This window comes from Cherax quadricarinatus, chromosome 42 (genome assembly GCF_038502225.1).
Source record: "Cherax quadricarinatus isolate ZL_2023a chromosome 42, ASM3850222v1, whole genome shotgun sequence".
Taxonomy (NCBI): domain Eukaryota; kingdom Metazoa; phylum Arthropoda; class Malacostraca; order Decapoda; family Parastacidae; genus Cherax; species Cherax quadricarinatus.
This window is the reverse complement of record NC_091333.1, coordinates 22,024,612-22,049,942: the sequence shown is the minus strand read 5'-3', so window position 1 is coordinate 22,049,942 and position 25,331 is coordinate 22,024,612. Positions and strand designations below refer to the sequence as shown.

Below are 25,331 nucleotides of genomic sequence, written 5' to 3'. Positions count from 1 at the left end.
AAAAATATAAGATTTACTGTTATGCAGACTACTGCATTAGTGTAAAAAATGGTATAAATATTATTGGTGCACTTGTAAAAGAATATTAGACTCACCAGTTGACGTGTATTGCACGCTTGGCACGATTTGTTTACTTTTGAAGTTTGGTAAAAATCGAACATTTCTGCTACTTTGAGCTCAATTTCAAGGCACCTTTCATTGTAAAACCAGTCAAAATCATCTCAATTTCTATAATATGTCTTCCATTCTATAAAATGAGACCAAGAAAACTAGAATACAACAATAAATACCATACGAAAATACACTGCAAAGTCGCTGATTTATTAAAAAAAAATGGTCAAAGTTTTTTTTTTCTCATTATGCACTGTGTGCTGCAGGATTTTTTTTAGACTGTGCACACTGACCACATAGACCCATTCTTTCACATGAAGGCCTACCAGCTTTCTCCCACTAGATTTGAGGCCGCTAGAATTTATGAGTACTAGTACGTCAAAAACCCCTACTCGTAAAACATACTAGTACGACCAAAACCCTCAAAGGGTTAATGTCCCTTCTATCGTCACTCTTATAAGAGAAAACGGATCTAGCATGAGGGCAAACTGTTATAGACACTCAATGCTTACAAAAACACTGAAAAAAATGGGATTTTTTCCAGGAAAAAAATTCCCAAGTACAGTGGACCCCCGGTTAACGATATTTTTTCACTCCAGAAGTATGTTCAGGTGCCAGTACTGACCGAATTTGTTCCCATAAGGAATATTGTGAAGTAGATTAGTCCATTTCAGACCCCCAAACATACACGTACAAACGCACTTACATAAATACAATTACGTACATAATTGGTCCCATTCGGAGATGATCGTTATGCGGGGGTCCACTGTACTTGGGTATGTGCACGCTTTCGGCTATTATCTTGGAAGTAAGTTATTCACCTATTTTATAAAAATCAGTCAATAATAATGAACAGATTGAAGTTATTTCCACAACAAACGTAAAAGAATGATTGCTTTACAAGATTAAGATTTAATAAACCATACCACAGGCGGGGATAGAACCCGCGATCAGAGTCTCAAAACTCCAGACCGTCACGTTAGCCCGTGGTATGGTTTGTTTGCAATCGTGTCATTACGATTTCGTGAGTCTCATTAAGATTTAATTTTTGAAGTATCCCTATTGGTAGTTTTCTAATTTCTACTTACGTCCATTTTGACTTGTGGCCGATTGATCAGAACCAAGCTTGGTCGTAAGTCAGATGGTACGTGTAAGCACATGAGAATGAATGTTGGATATGCAGGCTTGAGAAGAATAATTTTGTTTTGGGACTTTTTTGTGTACTGATATTTTGTTGAGGATGAGTCAAATACATGGGACATGAAAGAGGAATTTGTTTTTTGTAATGTGCATAAGCACATTACGAAAAATTCAGGGCTTGGTATACATTTATTTTGATTGTCCTAGTAAGAGTGGATGTTTTCTGTGTTGAGTAAATTTGAAATATGTAGGTTTGTGTTGTCCAAAACTTGATGATCATTTTGATAGCAGCATTTTGTTGAGTTATTATTAGTCTTAGGTGATTTGCTGTTGTAGATCCCGAGGCACAATAATGTAAGTAATGTAAGCATTGATTAGAGAGTAGTACAAAGTGAGTAATAATGTTTGAGGTACATAACATATTTTTAAAAATGATAAGAAAGCCTAGGAAACAAATGAATTTGAGAGTTAAAAACAGAAGAGTGGAGTCATTAGATGGGGAATTGGAGGTATTGGGAAGATGGTGGAAATATTTGAATATTTTGAGGTGTTAAATGTTGATGAAGAAAGAGGAGCAATGATTTCATGCATTGGCTAGGGAGGTATAACATCTTTTAGGAGTGAGGAAAACCAGCTATGAAAGTGTTAGAGGTGTGTGAAGCTGTGGGTAAAATGAAAGTGCGTAAAGCAGCAGGAGTTGATGAGATCAAGATAGCAATGTTAAAAGCAGGTAGGGATATAGTTTTGGAGTGGTTGGTACTCTTGTTCAATAAATGTATGAAAAATGGGAAGGTACCTATGGATTGGCAGAGAGCATGCATAGTTCCTTTTTATGAAGGAAAAGGGGACAAAAGAAAGAGTAAAATTTATAAGGGAATAAGCCTGTTGAGTATACCTGGTAAAGTGTATGGTAGTTGTTAGGTAAGACACATATGCAACAGTTAGACAACTTTATTCCGAAACGTTTCGCCTACACAGTAGGCTTCTTCAGTCGAATACAGAAAGTAGGCAGGAACAGTAGAGATGTGAAGACGATGTAATCAGTCCATCACCCTTGAAGTCGTAGAATTTGAGGTTGTCAGTCACTCAGCCTGGAGCAGTTCAGTTCCTGACTATGGAACTGAACTGCTCCAGGCTGAGGGACTGACAACCTCAAATTCTACGACTTCAAGGGTGATGGACTGATTACATCGTCTTCACATCTCTACTGTTCCTGCCTACTTTCTGTATTCGACTGAAGAAGCCTACTGTGTAGGCGAAACGTTTCGGAATAAAGTTGTCTAACTGTTGCATATGTGTCTTACCTAACAACCTGTCGGTATTGTATACCATTTTGATGTATGGTAGTTACCATTGAAAGAATTAAGGGTAAGATGGAGAGCAGGATTGCAAATGAGCAAGGACGCTTTAGGAAGGGTAGGGGATGTGTAGATAAAGTGTTGACGTTGAAGCATATAAGTGAAGAATAGTTAGATAAAGGTAAGGAAATTTTCATTGCATTGATGGATTTAGAAAAGGCATATGATAGGATGGATAGGGGAACAATGTGGCAGATGTTGCAAGAGAATGGAATAGGTGGTAGGTTACTGAAAGCAGTGAAGAGTTTTTATGATAGGTTCAGATAAGGGTATGTAGGAGAGAGGGAGATTATTTTCCAGTAAAAGTAGGCCATAGACAGGAATGAATGATGTCACTATGATTGTTTAATACTGTATTTATAGATGGTCTTGTAAGAGAAATGAATGCAGGGGTGTTCGGGAGAGGTGTGGCATTAGAAGATAAAGAATCTAATACAAAATGGGAGTTGTCACAGATTTCTATGAAATTTTAGTTATGTAATCTATATACGAGTCATATTTCAGTTTTACATTTTTTATTTTTTTTTAAGTTTTTAAAACACTTGAAAAGGCACCTCAGTATTCCTTCCACTAAATTCATTCATCACACAGTAACCTTACTGTTCACTTTGTCATATACAGTGGACCCCCGCATAGCGAACTTAATCCGTGCAAGAGGGCTGGTCGTTATGCGAAATGTTCGCTATGCGAATTAATTTTCCCCATAAGAAATAATGGAAATAAAATTAATCCGTGCAAGACACCCAAAAGTATGAAAAAAAAATTTTTTTACCACAAAAAAATGTTAATTTTAGTACACACAAACTGAAAAAGGCATGCACAATTACATGACACTTACTTTTATTGAAGATCTGGTGATGATTGATGGGATGGGAGGAGGGGAGAGAGAGTGTTAGTGTTTAGAAGGGGAATCCCCTTCCATTAACACTTGAGGAGGCAAGTCCTTTTCCGGGGTTACTTCCCTTCTTCTTTTAATGCCACTAGGACCAGCTTCAGAGTCACTGGACTTCTTTCTGTCCATAGAGCTCTGTACCTCCCGTTCCTTTACGATTTGTCTAAAATGGGCCATAACATTGTCATTGAAATAGTCACCAGCACGCCTTGCAACAGCTGTGTCAGGGTGATTTTCATCCATAAAGGTTTGCAGTTCAACCCACTGTGCACACATTTCCTTAATTTTTGAAGTAGGCACAATGGATTCCACAACTGGCATAGGCTTCTCAGGGTTAGCCCCAAACCCTTCAAAATCTTTCTTAATTTCCATACTAATTCTCACCCTTTTTACCACAGGGTTGGCACTAGAAGCTTTCTTGGGGCCCATGGTCACTTATTTTCAACAAACAGAACCGAAAACACTGTAATAATACGAAATATTCCGAGTGTATGCTTGAATGTTACCGCGGAGGCTAGCTGGTAAACAATGGGACGGGCGGCACATGTGAGGCTGGCTGAGGGCCCACATTGGACGCGTCTCGGACGAAGTTCGCTGAGCGGGTTTTTGTCTACTATGCGGGGCAAAATTTTAGCGATCAAAGCGTTCGCTATGCGGAATGTTCGCTATGCAAGGCGTTCGCTATGCGGGGGTCCACTGTACTTTATTTAGATGTGCAAGTCAACCCTCTCCTTGGTGTATCTGCAGTAGTGCTGTCTCTGCTGTTACAGAATGATGCAATTAATGTAAATAAATGAAAGCTTAATATTTTTTTATTAACACATCAGCCATCTCCCACCAAGGCAGGGTGACCCAAAAAAAGAAGAAATGCTTTCAACATCATTCATTCCATCACTGTCTTGCCAGAGACATGACTACACTATGGCTAAAAACTGTGTGGGTAGGGGCCAGCCTGGGAAAGGTTGAAGGGAGGGGGTAAAGAAGGTTTTGTGTGCAAGGGGCTTGGACTTCCAGCAAGCATGCATGAGCATGTTAGATAGGAGCGAATGGAGACAAATGGTTTTAGGACTTGATGTGCTGTTGGAGTTTGACCAAGGTAACATTTATGAAAGGATTCATGGAAACTGGCAGGCCGGACTTGAGTCCTGGAGATGGGAAGTACAGTGCCTGCACTCTGAAGGAGGGGTGTTAATGTTGCAGTTTTATAACTGTAGTGTGAGTGTGCCTCTGGCAAGACAGTGATGAAGTGAATGATGATGAAAGCTTTTCTTTTTCAGGCCACCCTGCCTTGGTGGGAAACAGCTGATGTGTTAATAAAAAATATAAAATAAAATCTCCATCCCTCCTTCAGAGTGCCAGAGTGCAGGCACTGTACTTCCCACCTCCAGGACTTGAGTCCAGCTAACTGGTTTCCTTGAATCCCTTCATAAATGTTATCTTGCTCACACACTAACAACACATCATCATAAAAACCATTTCCCTCCACTTGCTCCTAACATGCTCATGCATGCTTGCTGCAAGTCTAAACCCCTCACACACAAAACCTCCTTTGCCCCCCTCCTTCTAACCATTCCTTCCACTACAGCTTATCCACGAAATAAAATATTTAATATTTTTTTTTCTTTTCAGGGTGAATACCAGTTGGCAGGTGATGTGTTGCAACATGCCCAGGAGAGGTTCCCTGCTTATGGACAACATTCTCACACTTGGATGTTTGCTCAAGCCCACATCACCCTCAATGACCTGCTTCATCAAGGACGCTGGACAGAGGCACAAATTGTCATCACAAATATGGCCACATCTCATCCAACTGAAGCTAAATTAAGGTTCATTATAATTTATTTTGTGCATTCTTATCAAGGTATTATTTTTTTCTGGCCATTTTCTCTCAGGCAGAGTGATTCAAAGCAGAAAACTCACTATTACACTAGATGTCTTTTTTGTAGAGAATTGACACCACAGTTCAATTTTCTTTTATTAACACATTGTCCATTTCTCATCAAGGCAGGGTGACCCAAAAAAGAAGAAGCACTTTCATCATCACTCACTCCATCACTGTCCATTGTTGACCCACTGAAATGCAACATTCTCATCCTAATTCCAAAGTTCAAGTATTGTGCTTTAATCTTCTAAAACTGAAGTCCAGCTGGCTGGCTTCTGTAAATCATTTCATAGATATTGCCTTCATGCTAACAGTGTCATATTTTGGCTGGATGCTGAGGTCCTTACCTCTCAAAATCTCTCACAATCCCTACCCATATTTTCCTTACCATTTCATCCTCCCAGACTCATAGGCCCTCTGCATAACTGCCAATCTTACTCCATCTAGGATCCTTACCTCCTGGTCTTTCTTGTGATTATTTGTCATGCTGCATCCTGAAATTGTCACCAGCCACAAGTCATCCCGAGATGTAAGATTAGAGATGTTATTTCATGTCTGTCAGATGAGAGTAAATTAGCTGTTTCCTGCATCATCTGTCAGCACATGCAATATTTTTATATCCTCTGCATCATCAGGGTTAAAATGTGAGGAAACTGGAGTCAGTTTTGATATTTAAATTGTTTATCTTCCTAGGAGTCACAGATTCTGGTCATGTTTATGGCCTGTGATGGAGACTTCACCAGTTTTGAAGTCATTGTGTCTAACATAACTTCCTACATTAAATTATTAATACATCCATCCAGTTATAATCAACACTGCAGTGCTATGTGCAAACTTACACATGTGCTAAATACTAACTTTCCCACATTTGAAGTGTCTGTACCTCATGAATATTATAAGTTCATAGGTGCTTTCATGACTACTCACATTGTCAAGGAACTGTGACAAGTTCATAGGCAAAAGTAAATCAGCAGATTCCTGCTTTAGTAGTCGAAGCACAACAGATACACACTGACAGAGAAGCCGTCCAGCCGCCGTGGAGAGAAGACGTCATCGTTCCTGCTCTTCAGTTATCCTGAGTAATTCTCGAGCAGAGCAACTCTGAACACTGTTACTCGAGATTTTTCTTGGGTTATCCTGAGTTGTTCTTAACCAGAGCTGAGAGGAAACTTGCTTGCAGTCACTTCGAGCCCCATCCCATCAAGAGGGTAAGGCGGTGACTTGCTTGCTTGTTCACCCCTCTCTTCTCCATCCTCCCCTCACCCAAACATCTACACTGGCCCACACACTAACACACTACATACATTGCTATCCTTCTGACTTTTCTATCTTCTTCTTTTTCAGCAACTTTGCTTTGGCGAGTTAACACAAGGCATTTTGACCATCCGGTAGCCCGTGTGGTTTTTTAAAATCCAGCCGATCTTTGCCTTGAGCCCTTTCCCCCTCACCACTCGAGGGTAGGCTATCTTAGGGGCTGACCTTCATAAGTCAGCTGACGTAGGATGTTAGACTAACTCTAAGAAAAGACCACTTTTTGTTAAAGCTACTTCTGTGCCAGATGTACCTTCCTGGACATCATGGCGTGGATAAGAGTAAGATTACGTCGTAGTTGATGGCAACAAAAAGTCGGTGAAAGAAATTCTAGCATGTATTTGCTCGAATTCAACTGTTGCTCCAGTGGATGTTTTTCAAACCCACGCTGGGGTAGTACTTCTTCTCTCTTCTGAAGAAAAGTTACTTCAACTACTTAAGCAGGACGTCCTAGAAAAATTGAACACCTTTGGTATCCACTCACTTGCACCTGAAAGCTATCAAGCTCAGCGAACTGTGTTTGTTGCCAGAATTAACAGCTTCATGAGAAATAGCACAGTGCAGGAAATTGTTGATGACTAATACTGAGAATTCTGAATTTAAGGCTGTCCAAGCATATAAATTCTCTAAACCTGGCAACAACCAGGTAACATTAAAGTTAATATTTGAGACACCTGAGGAAGCCAAACTAGTGTTTCAAAATGGCTTCAAATGTTTTGGCACCAGATGTACACCTGACCAAATCTCTCTTGAGCAGTTTATCAGTGTTACACAATGTTACAAATGTTACGCATTTGGTCATACCACCAATAAATGTAGTACTCAAACACTGATTTGCAGCATATGCTCTGGGCAACATTCTTTTAAAGATTGTAATAACAAAACTAAGCCCAGGTGTGTCCTCTGCAATGGAAAACATCATGCTGTTTCTGCTGTCTGTCCTGAGAGGAAAAAGGAAATGCAGAAAATTCTATAAGCTAAGAAACTATCCACTTCTAAGAAGACCATTCCCCAGGCACCTCCAGCAATGTCCCAAACTTCCTTCCCAGCTTTGCCTGGATCTAGTGGGACTCCTCAGGTCTCTTCCACTGGTTCCAATGTTTGGAATACTGCCCCTCTTGGAGTGCGCCAATCTAACCCTCACCTACAACATACACAAACGCAACAACAAGGTTCAGCCTCACCCCCCATGTCTCAGGTATCCTCAGCCGGGGATATGACGAGAGCGCAACTAATATATATGATGGCCAAAGACATAGCAGGTGGTGACATTCAACTCTGCTCTAAGATTTTAAATGATTTGTTAATGGCTAATGGGATCACTCCCATCACTCCCATCCCAGATAATGTGAAGATTATTATGACCCAGCCTTCTCATAACAAGAAGTATGTGCCCTACTCTACTTATACAAATAAGCCTAATTCATCCCTTGTCCAGGGATCACCCACCTCGCATACCCAGGTTGTCAACTCCCCTCAACCCGATGAGTCAATACCTGACCCTAACGATGCCCCAGAGAATGGTGCTTACTCTTCCGCTATTGCAGCTGATCCTGTTGAACAGGAACTTTCCCAGGGTAATTCACCTGGCCTACCAAATTTTCCCTTGGAGCCTCCACAGTCTCCCATTAACTCTCACGAGCCTCTGCTTCCTGAAACTTGGAATATCACACCTCAGTTTTCTGATGATGACTCTAATGATTCTGTTAATATTACCAATTCTAGTGAGGATGGTGACATTTTTAATGCACAAGCAACTACTCAGAACTTCCCTCCTTCCCTTGACAAGTCCAGCAGGGATAGTGTGGATACCAAACATGACATTACTTGCAGGCGTTCAGACCGCAGTACACGTGCGAAGTGCAAGAAATAATGGGGATTACAATTTTCCAACTTAATGTTCAACATTTCTTTAATAACCGTTACCTCCTTGAAGTTGAACTACATAATTACAGTCCCAATGTTATACTCTTGAATGAGACAGCTGCGAGAGTTGATCAACATATTAAATTACGTGGTTACTCTACTGTGGAGAAATCGAGAGGACCCTATAGTGGCGTAGCCATCTTAGATAAATTAGGCTATTCATTTAAAAATATTCATGTTGATGAAGATAACATTCTTGCAATAGAAATGACGACGTCTCATGGCCAACTAGTGATAGGAACTGGATATTTTCCCCCGAGACAACAATATATAGAGTCAATTCCTCTACATAGGATATTAAGCAGGAATATTCCAACAATTCTAGGGGGAGATTTTAATGCTCATCACCATGCCCTCTTTAACTGTGGAGCTGGTAATCCACTGGGTGACTTGAAAGGAAAACAACTATTTAATATCATGACAGCCAGAAACTTGTCATTTCAAGGCCCATTCTTTAAATTGTATATTGGTCCTCATCCAAGGACACCAGATATAGTCCTGACAAACAGAGACTGTGACCTCTTTCATTGTCATCTCTCTCTTGGTGGAGACGTAGGATCTGACCATATCCCTGTTTTAATACAACTACAAACTTCTCCATTTAGAATACCTGTACCTCCTAAACCCAATCTCAACACACTAGGATTTGACCCCTTCAGGGCATTTCTGGGTGACGATGAAATTGTGTCGTTGGAAAATCTACCTTCCACTGCAATTGACGACGCGATCAGGTCCCTTCACAATCGAATAATTGATGCTACTAATGCAACTTGCCAATTAGCTTCCACAAAGATCTACCAACAATATAAACCTACGAGGGAAATTAGAGATGCTTTGATAAATTATCAAACAGAATGTCGAAGGCATCTTCAAACGCGACAACCACCAGTAGCTACATTGCACAGATTAAGGCAAGAATTAATTAACATGATTAGTCATCACAAACATGACTTATGGAAATTGCTAGTTCTCCAAGCTAATAAGTATAAACATGAGCCAGCAAAATTTTGGAGTAAGATCCGACAACTTTTAGGGGCAAAGCACAAGGCTCCTGACTACCTAATTCATACCTTCACTGACAAGGATGATGAAGATGTTGAGATTAAACTTGATGATCCACAGGACCAGGCTAATTTGATGGGTGATGTATGGGAGAAAATTCTCTCCCACAATAACAGTCGTTGATTTAACAATAATCACTATCAGTTGATAAATGAATGGAGAGATGAGAACCTAGATGATCTACAACCACTACCTTCCATCGATACATCAACTCTTGAAGATGCCCACCCGCTTACTAGACCTATTACATTACTCGAGATGAGTCAGGTTATTGGAAGAATGCGAAATAGAGCCCCTGGTCTCTCTGGAATAAAAATGAAACAAATAAAGTTCCTACCCAGAAATTGTAAAGTCTTTGGTTAATATCTTTAATGCCATCTTGACCTCAGGACATTTTCCAGTTGTTTTTAAGGCTGCTAGGATGATCTTTCTTGCTAAGCCCAATAAAGACATCCACCAACCTGGGAACTATAGACCTATATCTTTACTTGAAGTCACTGGAAAAGTTCTTGAGAAGATCATTTCCAGCAGACTGAACTACTATATGGAGTTTAATCACCTTTTTTACTGAAAAACAGTTTGGCTTTAGAACACATAGAGGTACCCATCATGCAATAAATATTATTTTCGATACTGTAGCAAGTCTAGAACATCAAGGCAATCTTGCCCTAATTGCCACCAGAGATGTTCATAAAGCTTTTGATAGCTTATGGCATGATTGTCTTATATACAAACTCATTGACCTACCAGACCATAACTGGACCTTTCTCAGATTAATATATAACTTCTTAACTCAAAGAAAAATCATTCCCACCTTTCACGGCAGGTCGACAGAGCCTTTTATACCGACAGCTGGTGTCCCACAAGGTTCGTGTCTTAGTCCAATTCTATTCAACATTTATGTGAATGACCTTCCTCAACCAGAGTTTAATGATACAATTATAATGCAATTTGCAGATGATGTTATCCATGTGGTCTCATCAACTCCGGTAACAGGAAAATACAAGTATGAGAGAGTCATAGAATATTGAACTTCGTCGAACATCTTATTGGGAAAAGAAATGGAGAATTACGACTAACCCTGACAAAGTCCTTGTTAGCACGATAGGATGTTTTGCATCAACCATCGAAGATAAGGGGGGTATCTCCATCAGAGGTACACCTATAGCCATTAGAAACCCTAACAAGATCTTGGGATATGAAATAGACAGGCTGCTCCACTCAACATCTCATGTAAATAAAAAGATCAACATAGCCAAAGCTGGTCTTAACAGTCTCTTTAGATTTAATCAAGCCCCTTCACATGTCAAAAAACATCTGTATAAAATGATAATAAGACCTATACTCGAATACCCATGGGTCCCAATGTCATTAACAACAAAGACCAACATGCTACGGTTACAACGGGTCCAGAATAGAGCTCTCCGCTTCATTACGGGCACCAGGAGGAGAGAGAGAGTTAAAATGGCAGATTTACACGTACAACAAGATATTACTGCCTTAACCCTTTCAGGGTCCGTCCCATAGATCTACGGCTTTACGTTCAGGGTCCAAACCGTAGATCTACGTCATGAGCTCAGCTCACTCTGATAAACTGTGAGTGGTACATTTGGGCCTAGATATGACAGAATACATCTATATGGTATGTGTGCACCACATAAAACAGATCCTGCAGCACACTGTGTATAATGAGAGAAAAAAACTGAAATCATGATTTTTCGATTAAAACAGCGACTTTGCAGTGTTTTTTCCTATGTTTTTTATAGTTGTATTTGCGATTTCTTGGTCTCATTTGATAGAATGGAAGATATATTACAGAAATAGAGATGATTTTGATTGGTTTTAGCACAGGAAATGGCTTGAAACTGAGCTCAAAGTAGCGGAAATGTTAAATTTTTGCCGATATTCAAGAGTAAACAAACGACCTCACACATCTAATACACGTCAGCTGGTGGGTCTAATATACATTCACAAATATGGTGATGATATTTATACAATTATTACAGTATTGCATAACAGTAAATCTTCTATTTTTTGGTGTGAATAAAAATTCATTATGTGAATAAAAAATCAAAATGGAATTTATTTGTAAAGCCTCAAAATGTAACTAATGAACAGAGGAAATGTTAGTTTAGTTCCAGGAATACCTACATTGTTTATTCTGGAGCCTATTTTGAAATTGGAATATTTTGAACTTTGTGTTAAATTGGCCAAATTAACAATTTCCGATCACTTTATTTTGTAGTTGAAACAGTTGACTTGGCGATTTCTTGTGCTCAATCGATAGAATAGAAGTAATACTAGTGAAATAGCTAAGAATTTGGTTGATTGGAATAATGTAATTGGCCTAAAATGGGAGTCAAAGTCGGCAAAATCGCCGATTCGTAAATATGGCTGACACATCAAAATTCGCGAGAGCATAATTTCGTCAATTTTCCACCAAATTTCGTACTTTTTGTTTTATTACCTTCACAAAAAGATTCTCTACGATTTCATAAGAAAAAATAACAAATTTTTTTTTTTTAAATTCTTGGACACTGGTGCGTGACTTCAGATTTTGGCCTTGGACCCTGAAAGGGTTAAATATACACCTTGACACCCTGAAGAAGAAACAACTCTATGCAATGCAAGAACTCTACATACCAGATGGAGAACATCCTCTCCAAGTTGAAAATACCACGGATTATATCATCAATACTCCTCACAGGACTCAAAGAATGACTCTCCCACAGAGGGTCCTTCGTTTTATCCATAAAGACGATTACCATCGACCAATGATCTTGAGCAACCTCCCTGCAGATGAAGATGATTGGGTAACACCAGAACCCTTCTATGTTTACTAAGAAAATCATCGCCCCCAATTAGGGAGACATCTTGTATAACATTCTACTGTTAAAATTATGCTACATTTACTATGGCGGGAAACCACCTTGTAAGAAGCTAACGTGTCAAGTAATTCTTTATAAACTGGCCAGAAAATTATTGCCTTCATTGTCATTTAAATATCCGTTGTGCAATCACAAAAAAAAAAAAAAGCAATTACAACTTGTATTGTATATTTACTACCAATTCAGAGTCATGTACTTATATATCTGTTATATCTATGTGACTCTGATGGGTTAGTATTATACCCCTCCAAGAATATTTTATTATTCCACATACACTTTTTAAATTACACCAAAGTGGTTGGGCCACTTACCTTTTATATCCTACCTTTCTCACCCCTCCCACCCTTTTCCAATATTTCTATCCTTACCCATCCTTCTTCCTTACCCATCTTACCAAAGCTCTGGCCATAAGAAGAAGAAGAAGAAGAAGAAGTCGAAGCACCGAACACTCTCACATCCTCTGCTTCCTCCTTTTTGCATCCTTACTGTGAAAATGTAAGGAAACTGCCTATAATGTTGATAATCTCATGCCATCTAAATATTATAGCCAACCTTGTGGTTCTTTATGATGATTTGTGGTAACTAGAGCTCTGGAGAGTCTGTGAGGAAGGACTGATACAGGTAGTGTTTACATAGTCTTCTCTTCCTCTCTTTCTGAATGCACCTTCTGTGAAAAGTTATATAATTGCATGATATAATATAATGTATAATAATTTTTTTTTTAACTCAACAGCTCTCTCCTGCCAAGGCAGGGTGACCCTAAGAAAGAAACACATTCATCTCCATTCATTCAGTTGCCTTCTTTCTCTAGAAGTGTGCTGACATCACAATCTGATTACCCTTCCACTTCAACATCCCTAGTCTCTACATTTCTTTCAGGAAAGCAGGCACTGTACTTCCCACGTCTAGGACTCACTTCTGGCTAACTGGCTTCCCTGAATTCCTTCATACAAGTTACCTTACTCACACGTCCATTAACCCTTTCACTGTTGGTACCCCTGATTCTAAACTCGCTCTCCATGTCAAAAAATATTATTCTTAAGAATATTTTTGTGAGTGTTTTAAAAAAAAAAAATTTATGATCAGTGTTTACTGAGATATAGAGGCGTGAAGTTGACAGAAAGTGAGGGATTTATGGCAACATTGGCGACTGCTGCTCACTCGGTAATATTATTTTTTCCTTTGTTCTACTTTTTTCTCTTATTTTTAATATTTTTTCAAGTAACTTTTGTGGCCTGTGAGACCAGTGTAATGCATAACATATATATATCCACTTGTTGTATGCAATACAATAACTGCACAAACATTGTTATCATTATATTGTTTACAAAACATGTTTACACAAACCAATAATAAAAAAAGTTGTTTATTACTATTTTTTTTTCAAAAAGTCGGCTGTCTCCCACCTAGGCAAGGTGACCCAAAAAGAAAGAAAAAATCCCCAAAACAAAAATACTTTCATCATCATTCAACACTTTCACCTAACTCATACATAATCACTGTTTTTGCAGAGGTACCCAGCTACAACAGCTTAGAAGCATATACATGTATAAAGATACAATATAAAAGTGACCTGAAATAATAAACTATACTATTTACCATATAGAATATATTAAAAGGGCCCACAATATATATATACCGTCCTATTACACATTCCTCCAAACTGCCAGTATCCCAAACCCCTCCTTTAAAGTGCAGGCATTGTACTTCCCATTTCCAGAACTCCAGCCCGACTATATAAAAATAACCGGTTTCCCTGAATCACTTCACTAAATATTACCCTGCTCATACTCCAACAGCTTGTCAGGTTCCAAAAACCATTTGTCTCCATTCACTCCTATATAATACGCTCATGCATGCTTGCTGGAAGTCCAAGCCCCTCGCCAACAAAACCTCCTTTACCCCCTCCCTCCAACCTTTTCGAGGACAATTCCTACCCGGCCTTTCTTTCCTTACAGATTTATACACTCTCCATGTCATTCTACTTTCATCCGTTTTCTCTAAATGACCAAACCACCTCAACAACCCCTCTTCAGCCCTCTGACTAATACTTTTATAAACTCCACACCTTCTCCTAATTTCCACACTTCGAATTCTCTGCATAATATTTACACCACACATTGCTCTTAGACAGAACATCTCCACTGCCTCCAACCGCCTCCTCGCTGCAGCATTTACAATCCAAGCTTCACACCCATGTAAGAGTGTTGGTACCACTATACTTTCGTAAATTCCCTTCTTTGCCTCCGTTGATAATGTTTTTTTGTCCCCACATATACCTCAACGCACCACTCGCCTTTTTTTGCCTCATCAATTCTATGGGTGACCTCATCCTTCATAAACCCATCTGCTGACACATCAACTCCCAAATATCTGAAAACATTTACTTCTTCCTTACTCTTTCTCTCCAATGTGATATCCAATGTTTCTTTATCTAAATCATTTGATACCCTCATCACCTTACTCTTATCTATGTTCACTTTCAACTTTCTACCTTTACACACCCTCCCAAACTCGTCCACTCACCCTTGCAACTTTTATATAGAATCACCCATAAGCACAGTATCATAATTTAATCCCACTCCTCTCCCCAACACCCTAGCATTTATTTCTTTTACAGCCCCATCTATAAACATATTAAACAACCATGGTGACATTACATATCCCTGTCTAAGACCTACTTTTACTGGGAAGTAATCTCCCTCACTTTTACACACCCCAACCTGAGCCTCACTGTCCTCATAAAAACTCTTTACAGCATTTAGTAACTTAATACCTATTCTATATACTTGCAACGTCTGTCACATTGCTCCTCTATCCACTCTGTCATATGCCTTTTCTAAATCCATAAATGCAATGAAAATTTCCGTACCTATGTCTAAATACTGTTCAAATATATGCTTCAATGTAAATACTTGATCTACACATCCCCTACCCACTCGAAAGCCTCCTTGCTCATCCGCAATCCTATTCTCTGTCTTACTTCTAATTCTTTCAATAATAACCCTACCGTACACTCTTCCTGGTATACTCAGTAAACTTATTCCCCTATAATTTTTACAGTCTCTTTTGTCCCCCTTCCCTTTATATAAAGGAATTTTACATGCTTTCTGCCAATTCCTAGGTACCTTCCCTTCTTCCATACATTTATTAAACAAAAATGCCAACCACTCCAACACTGTATCCTCCCCTGCTTTTAACATTTCTGTCATGATCCCGTCAGTTCCTGCTGCTTTACCCCCTTTCATTCTACGTGTAATGCCTCACGCACCTCCCCCACACTCAAATCCTGCTCTTCTTCACTCCTAAAAGACGTAATACCTCCTGGCCAGTGCATGAAATCACCGCCTCCCTTTCTCCGTTGACATATAAAAGTTCTTCAAAAATTCCCGCCATCTACCCAATACATCCAGCTCCCCCTCTACTAACTCCCCTACTCTGTTTTTAACTGATAAATCCATTCGTTCCCTAGGCTTTCTTAACTTGTTTATCTCACTCCAAAATTTTTCTTGTTTTCATCAAAATTTCTTGACAATGCCTCTCCCACTCTATCATCTGCTCTCCTTTTGTGCACTCTCACCACTCTCTTCACCTTTCTTTTACTCTCCATATACTCTGCTCTTCTTATAACACTTCTGTTTTGTAAAAACCTCTCATAAGCTTCCTTTTTCTCTTTTATCACACCCTTTACTTCATCAATCCACCAGTCACTCCTCTTTCCTCCTGTACCCACCCTCCTATAGCCACAAACTTCTGCCCCACATTCTAATACTGCATTTTTAAAACTATTCCAACCCTCTTTGACCCCCCTCCCCCCGCACTACTCATACTTGCACTCGCCCACGTTTCTACCAATAGTTGCTTATATCTCACCCTAACTTCCTCCTCCCTTAGTTTTCAGTCACAAGCTCCTCAAAACCATGAAATTCATCATCATTGACACTTTCTTCTGTGTTAAAACTATCACTTGGGAACAGAAGTGTCCCAGTTTGCTGGGGAGTGAGATATTTCTTATTGCGAGGCATGATGAATAAGCCGTACTGAAATGACGTTTCGACAATGCAGTGCGGGTACCTCAATTTTTTTTATACTGCACACACTGGTCACGCAGACCCATTCTCTTACATGTAGGTCTACTAGCTTTCTCTTGTTAGATTTGAAGCCGGTAGAATTTTAGTGTATTAATACATTACCAACACTAGCTCATTAGATGTATATACAGTGGACCCCCGGTTAACGATATTTTTTCTCTCCAGAAGTATGTTCAGGTGCCAGTACTGACCGAATTTGTTCCCATAAGGAATATTGTGAAGTAGATTAGTCCATTTCAGACCCCCAAACATACCCGTACAAACGCACTTACATAAATACACTTACATAATTGGTCGCATTCGGAGGTGATCGTTATGCGGGGGTCCACTGTATATGGCACCGATAGTGAAAGGGTTAAAAATCACTTGTTTTCATTCACTCTTTCATAAGCCTGCTGGCTTTTCAAAGCCCCTAAAACTAAAAGCCTCTTTCAACCCACCAACTTTTCCTGGGACTTCCCATTTCTCTCCTACCTTCCACCACAAATTTATACGGCATCTTTGGGCTGCTTTGTATGATAATCTATGTAGCTGTACAGTGGACCCCCGCATAACGATGGCATCGCATAGCGATTTTTCCGCATAACGATTACTTTTATCGCAAAATTTTTGCCCCGCATACCGATTAAAAACCCGCATACCGATTTTCGTCCGAGACGCGTCCAATGTGCCCTCAGCCAGCCTCACATGTGCCGCTCCGTCCCATTGTTTACCAGCCAGCCTCCGCGGTAACATCCAAGCATACACTCGGAATATTTCGTATTATTACAGTATTTTCGGTGCTGTTTCTGGAAAATAAGTGACCATGGGCCCCAAGAAAGCTTCTAGTGCCAACCCTACACCTCAAAGGGTAAGAATTACTATAGAGATGAAGAAAGAGATAATTGATAAGTATGAAAGTGGAGTGCGTATAGCCGACCTAGTCAAGCTGTACAAGAAACCCCAATCAACCATCGCTACTATTGTGGGCACCAGAAAGACAATCAAGGAAGCTGTTCTTGCCAAAGGTTCAACTGTGTTTTCGAAACAAAGATCGCAATTGATGGAAGATGTTGAGAGACTCTTATTGGTGTGGATAAATGAAAAACAGATAGCAGGAGATAGCGTCTCTCAAGCGATCATATGTGAAAAGGCTAGGAAGTTGCATGACGATTTAATTAAAAAAATGCCTGCAACTAGTGATGATGTGAGTGAATTTAAGGCCAGCAAAGGTTGGTTTGAGAGATTTAAGAAGCGTAGTGGCATCCATAGTGTGATAAGGCATGGTGAGGCTGCCAGTTCGGACCACAAAGCGGCTGAAAAATATGTGCAGGAATTCAAGGAGTACATAGAAACTGAAGGACTGAAACCTGAACAAGTGTTTAATTGTGATGAAACAGGCCTGTTCTGGAAGAAAATGCCAAGCAGGACCTACATTACTCAGGAGGAAAAGGCACTCCCAGGACATAAGCCTATGAAAGACAGGCTTACTTTGTTGATGTGTGCCAATGCTACTGGTGATTGCAAAGTGAAGCCTTTATTAGTGTATCACTCTGAAACTCCCAGAGCGTTCAGGCAAAAGAATGTCCTCAAGGATAATTTGTGTGTGCTGTGGAGGGCAAACAGTAAGGCATGGGTCACTAGGGAATTTTTCTATAACTGGTTACACCATGCATTTGCCCCCAATGTGAAAAATTACCTAACTGAAAAGAAATTAGAACTTAAGTGCCTCCTGGTGTTAGACAATGCCCCTGGTCATCCTACAGACGTGGCAGAGCGACTTTATGGGGACATGAGCTTCATTAAGGTGAAGTTTTTGCCTCCTAATACCACTCCTCTCCTGCAGCCCATGGACCAGCAGGTTATTTCCAACTTCAAGAAACTGTACACAAAAGCTCTGTTTGAAAGGTGCTTTGTAATGACCTCAGAAACTCAACTGACTCTAAGAGAGTTTTGGAGAGATCACTTTAATATCCTCAATTGTGTAAACCTTATAGGTAAGGCTTGGGAGGAAGTGACAAAGAGGACCTTGAACTCTGCTTGGAAGAAACTGTGGCCAGAATGTGTAGACAAAAGGGATTTTGAAGGGTTTGAGGCTAACCCTGAGAATCCTGTGCCAGTTGAGGAATCCATTGTGGCATTGGGAAAGTCCTTGGGGTTGGAGGTTAGTGGGGAGGATGTGGAAGAGTTGGTGGAGGAGGACAATGAAGAACTAACCACTGATGAGCTGCTAGATCAACTTCAACAGCAAGAGGCCACACCTGAGGAAATTGCTTCGGAGGAGGGGAGAGAGAAATTGAAGAAGTTGCCTACTTCAAAGATTAAGGAAATCTGTGCAAAGTGGCTTGAAGTGCAAACCTTCATGGATGAAAATCACCCTCACACAGCTATTGCAAGCCGTGCTGGTGATTATTACACTGACAATGTTGTGAAACACTTTAGGCAAGTCATAAAGGAACGAGAGGTACAGGCCACTATGGACAGATATCTTGTGCGAAAGAAGTCCAGTGACTCTGAAGCTGGCCCTAGTGGCATTAAAAGAAGAAGGGAAGTAACCCCAGAAAAGGACTTACTACCTCAAGTCCTAATGGAAGGGGATTCCCCTTCTAAACACTAACACACTCTCTCCCCTCCTCCCATCCCATCAATCATCACCAGATCTTCAATAAAAGTAAGTGTCATTTAATTGTGCATGCCTTTTTCAGTTTGTGTGTATTAAAATTAACATTTCATGTGGTAAAAAAAAATTTTTTTCATACTTTTGGGCGTCTTGCACGGATTAATTTTATTTCCATTATTTCTTATGGGGAAAATTCATTCGCATAACGATTATTTCGCATAACGATGAGCCCTCTTGCACGGATTAAAATCGTTAACCGGGGGTCCACTGTATTTGTGTTAACCTGAGTAAACTTACTAAACTTATTTATTCCTCTATCCTCTCTAAATACCCAAGCCACCTCAACAACCCCTCCTCAGCCCTCTTAATTACATTACATTAGACCGTCATTTAGCACGAGTTTATTTGGCACGATTCGGGTATTGCATGATTGAAAAATTGCGGCACAATTTTGTTTAATACGGTTCAGTTTGTGAGAAGGAAAAAAAAATTCTCTTTTGCTCAAGCGGTCGTATTGTTGTGGAGCAGCCGTGGAGCCCTTCCGCCATCCTCTGCCACTCCCCGACACCACCCCACCATCCCAGCATTCGTAATTCATGTGTGTCCAGTCTTTCTCTCCTACAAGGCAGCTGTGTTTGTGAGCTGTTATACAATACAATACCATACAATTTTTATTTCTTTGCAAGTTTACATTGAGAATTTTGTAGTTACAGTAATGAGTTGCAGTGCAGAGAGAGCCACTATCATGCTATGGCATTATGGGCAGACTAAAATAATGGCTTACAGGCTACTTAATACTAGAGAAATTGATCATAGTTTGTTTAAGCAGAGAGTAGGTTAGTCAAGTTACAATCAAGTTACAATCATATGATATTTTAATTACTATATCTTGTATCTGCCAAGCATTCATGACACCCAGTAGCCATACCAGTGTTGCTGAAAGTGGCACGAAAAGGTATAAGCACTTAAGTCTTAGAATTAACAAAGAAACAAAGGTATTTGACAAGAGATAACCTGTAGCCGTAATGAAGTGTTACTTTGTACACAGAAAAAGAGGTAAAGATGAGCTTGTGTGACTGACTGAATGACTGAACTGACTGACTTATTGAGTGACTTGACTGACTTACTGAGTGACTTGACTGACTTACTGAATGACTTGACTGAATTACTGAGGGACTTGACTTACTTACTGAATGACTTGACTGACTTACTGAGTGACTTGACTGACTTACTGAGAAACTTGACTGACTGACTGACTTGACTGAATGACTCAAAGTTAGACACACTAGTACAACCATCGACTTCAGTACAAGAACCTCTACCATCCACCTCATCCCAGTAGGGCCACAGCATAACTCTCCACTCTATACAATCATCCACAAACACCAGCACCTACAATTTAAGATAAGAAATACTATTATTTCTGTTACATTTGTAGTCTTAAGCAGTAAAACCAACATAATACATCACAGGGAACTACAACTACATATTCACTTTTATTTTTGTAAGATGTGGAGGCCTAAAACAAGTTGTTTGGCTTTTGGGGGGGTCCCAGGAACATTACCCTATTTTCCCACAAGTTCTTCAGTTCATCTAACATGATTTTACCTAACACAGCATTTTCAGGAACGTAACTACAGTGGACCCTCGGGTAACGATGACATCGGCTAGCGATAAAATCAGATATCGCTGCATCTTTGCGTAAAAACATTGGCTCGGCCAACGATGAGAAACTCGGTTAGGGACATTCGTCCTGAATGCGTCCGCCTGTCCGTCTGGTCTGAGTGCCTCAGCTGCTCTGCCTTCAGCTAGTGTGCCATTGTTTACAAGCCAGTGCGGATGGTTCCAAGCATACATTCGATACATTTTGTATTATTCCTTGTTTTTAGTACTTGTAACTGCTAAATAAGCCACAATGGGCCCAAAGAAAGCTTCTAGTGCCAACCCTGTGGTAAAAAGGGCGAGAAACACCATCGAATTAAAGAAAGATAATCACAAAGTATGAAAGTGGAGTGCATGCCTCCGAGCTGGCCCGGTTGTACAACAAACCCCAGTCAACCATCACTACTATCTTGGTCAACAGAAAGGCAATCAAGGAAGCTGTTATTGCAAAAGGTGCAAGTATGCTTACAAAACAGAGATCGCAAATACTCGAAGATGTGGAGAGACTGTTATTGGTGTAGATCAACGACAAACAATTGTCAGGAGATGGTGTTTCAAAGTCAGTCATGTGTGAAAAGGCAAGGCAGTTGCCTGCAGATCTCATTAAGAAAATGCCTGGAACTAGTGGTGATGTTAGTGAATTTAACCCTTTCAGGGTTGGTGCCGTATTAGTACAGCTTGCACGCCAGGATTGGTGCCGTTCTAGTACGCATAAATTCTAGTGCCTTCAAATCTAGCGAGAGAAAGCTGGTAGGCCTACATATGAAAGAATGGGTCTATTTGGTCAATGTGCACAGTATAAAAAAAATCCTGCAGCACACAGTGCATAATGAGAAAAAAAACTCCAACCGTGTTTTTGGTTTAAAACAGCGAATTTGCAGTGTATTTTCGTATGCTATTTATGGTTGTATTCTAGTTTTCCTGGTCTCATTTTATAGAATGGAAGACATTACAGAAAGTGAGATGATTTTGATTGGTTTCACAATGAAAATTACCTTGAAATTGAGCTCAAAGTAGCAGAAATGTTCGATTTTTGCCAAAGTTCAAAAGTAAACAAATCATGACTCACGAAATCGTAATGACACGATTGCAAACAAACCATACCCCGGCCGGGATTGAACCCGCGGTCAGAGAGTCTCAAAACTCCAGCCCGTCGCGTTAGCCACTAGACCAGCTAGCCACAATAAGATTCGTCCAACTAGGTATATTTCTACACCATAGAAAGGTGTGGTCACAGTGGTGCCTGTGCTAACCTTCCTATGGTGTAGAAATATACCTAGTTGGACGAATATTATTGTGGCTAGCTGGTCTAGTGGCTAACGCGACTGGCTGGAGTTTTGAGACTCTCTGACCACGGGTTCAATCCCGGCCGAGGTATGGTTTGTAAACAAATCATGCCATGCGTCCAATACACGTCAACTGGTGAGTCTAATATTCTTTCACAAGTGTGCTGATATTATTTATTCCATTTCTGCAGTAATGCAGTAGTCTGCTTAACAGTAAATCATCAATAAATCTTCAGTAAAAGTAAGTGTCATTTATTCTTCATGTTCTTATTCTTCATGTAATATTTATTCTTCATGTATCATTGTTTTCTGTGTACAGAAATGTATATTTCATTTGAAAAAAAAAAATTAATACTTTTGGGTGTCTGGAACAGATAAATTGGATTTCCATTATTTTTTATGGGGAAAATTAATTCGGCTAACAATAAAATCGTTTAACCCTTTGACTGTTTTGGTCATATATATACGTCTTACAAGCCACCGTGTTTGACGTATATATACTCATAAATTCTAGTGGCTTCAAATCAAGCAGGAGAAAGCTGGTAGGCCCACATGTGAGAGAATGGGTCTGTGTGGTCAGTGTGCACCATACAAAAAAAAAATCCTGCAGCACACAGTGCATAATGAGAAAAAAAAACTGACCGTTTTTTTTTAATTAAAATGCCGACTTTGTGGTCTATTTTCGTATAGTATTTATGGTTGTATTCTCGTTTTTTTTGTCTCATTTGATAGAATGGAAAACATATTATAGAAATAGAAGTTATTTTAATTGGTTTTACTATGAAAAGAACCTTGAAATGGAGCTCAAAGTAGGGAAAATGTTTGATTTTTGCCGATGTTCAAAAGTAAACAAATGATGTCATTTTCTAATAAATGTCCAAGTAGCCATTCTTATATGCAGTCATGAATGGGTTGACATTATTTATACAATTATTAAAATATTGCAGTAGTCTGCATAACAGTAAATCTTCTATTTTTTGTTTGAATAAAAATTCAAAATAGAAAGCAAGAGTAATATCAGAGGGGCCTGGAGACGTGACTGATGAACAAAGAAAATGTTATTTTAAAGCCAGGAATGTCTCCATTGTTCATTCTGGTCCTTATTTTGAAATTTTCATATTTTCTAATTTTTGTGAAATTGGCCAAATTGCGAATTTCTGACCACGTTACTGGGTAGTTGAGATTGGTAAATAGGCATTTTCTTGTACTCAGTCGATAGAAAAAATGGAGTTCTAAAGAAATTGCTATGAGTTTGGTCGATTGGAACAATGGAATTAGCCAAAAATAGGGCTCAGAGTGGGTGAAATCGCCGATTTGTAAATATCGCTGAGGTCTCTAACTTCGCGAGAGCATACTTCTGTCAGTTTTCCATCAAACTTCGTTCTTTTGGTGTCATTACAATCGGGAAAAGATTCTCTGTCATTTCATAAGAAAAAATCTTGTTTTTTTTCGGAAATTTTGCGACACCATGAGACACCTCAGGATTTGGGGTTGCAACAGTCAAGGGGTTAAAGACAAGCTGTCTGGAACGGATTAAAATCATTACCCGGGGGTCCTCTGTACCGTGCTAAATAATGGTCTACTGTATACCGTTGATGACCCCACATGCCTTTTACTTATACGATCCAAATACTCTGCATGATATTCACACTACACATTTCTCTTAAACATGATATCTCCACTGCCTCTAATCTCCTTGCTGCTGAATAAAAAAATCCATGCCTTACACCCTTATAAAAGTGTTGATATAACTATGCTCTGGTATATTCCCCCATTTTTTACTTTCATAAACTTCTTTCCATCAAAACTTTCAACGTGCTGCCCACCATTTTCCCCCGTTTATCTATTCCGTGTTTCACCTCATCTTTCATAGACCCATCTGCTGACATGTTTACTCTCACATATCTAAATACATCCGCTTCCTCCATACTCCTTCTCTCTAATCATTCCCTTGATTTTTGTTACCCTCATCACCTTGTTTTTTTGAAGAAGTCACTTTTAATTTCCTTCTTTTATAAAACTTAATAAATTCTTTCACTAACCTTTGTAACTTGATTTCAAAATCCTTTAAAATAACTGTGTCATCAGTAAAAAGCAACTGGGATAACTCCCACTTTGTTTCAGATCTAAAAAGTGACAGAGATAACTGCCACTGTGTTAAGTAAAAGAACACAAATGTAATTAATGTGACATTTTATTGTGGCAACGTTTCGCTCTCCAGGAGCTTTGTCAAGTTGTAACAGCTTGACAAAGCTCCTGGAGAGCGAAATGTTGCCACAATAAAATGCCACATTAGTTGCATTTGTGTCCTTTTACTTAACATATTATCGGTAATTCTACCAATATTAATACAACTGCCACTTTGTATTAGATCCAGCATCTATCAGTCCCACATCACTTCCCAACACCCTAACATTACTTCTCTCACAGTTCTATCATAAATATGTTAAACAACTATGGTGACTTCACACATCCTTGTCTAATTCTGTGGGTAGTAGTCCTCTCTCCTGCTTTATCTAACCTGCATCTCACTCTCTGCTTAAAAGCTTAACTGCTTTAGTAACTTACCTCCTGTTCTATTCATTTACAGCATCTGCCACATGGCTTTCCTTATGCAACAAACAACTCTTTACCCTTTAGTACTACTCACTTCATTGTAAACACTTGCTCCTCTACAGTCCTACTTTGTCTTACTCCTAACCCTTTCAGTAATAATTCAGTCATGAACTTCACTTGGTATACTCGGCATACTCTTACATTCTCTCTTGTCCCTTTTTCCTTATTCCAGTTCACTATGTATGCTCTCTGCCACTCAGTGTACTGTTTCAGTTTTAATTAGAATTCACATATTAATTATCATACATAATGGCGAGGGTTATTCAGGCAGATAAGCGAATGAAATACTGGTTTTATATACTACATAGTAAGGGATGGAGGTAAAGGAGGAAAGATAAGGTGATAAGGGAGAGAGGGAGAGGAAGGTAGTGAGGGAGGGAGGGAAAGGTAGTGAGGGAGGGGAGAGGGGCTGAGGAAGGGAGAGGTGGTGAGGGAATGGAGACAGTGTGGAAGGAAGATGTGGCAGTAGCAGTATTTATTAACTTAAATGTCTATGTGGTTCTGGGT

At 39.6% G+C, this 25,331-nt stretch overlaps 1 protein-coding gene across 6 annotated transcripts in view; it reads left to right on the top strand.

Annotated features, from left to right (window-relative positions):
• Positions 1-25,331, top strand: part of ida (anaphase promoting complex subunit 5 ida) — a 348,644-nt gene that overhangs the window by 241,874 nt on the left and 81,439 nt on the right. For all 6 annotated transcript variants that reach the window (XM_070093406.1, XM_070093405.1, XM_070093407.1 and 3 more), the window contains one exon: positions 5,131-5,327. In XM_070093406.1, coding sequence (XP_069949507.1) covers positions 5,131-5,327 — 197 coding nt within the window. The remainder of the gene's footprint in view (positions 1-5,130; positions 5,328-25,331) is intronic.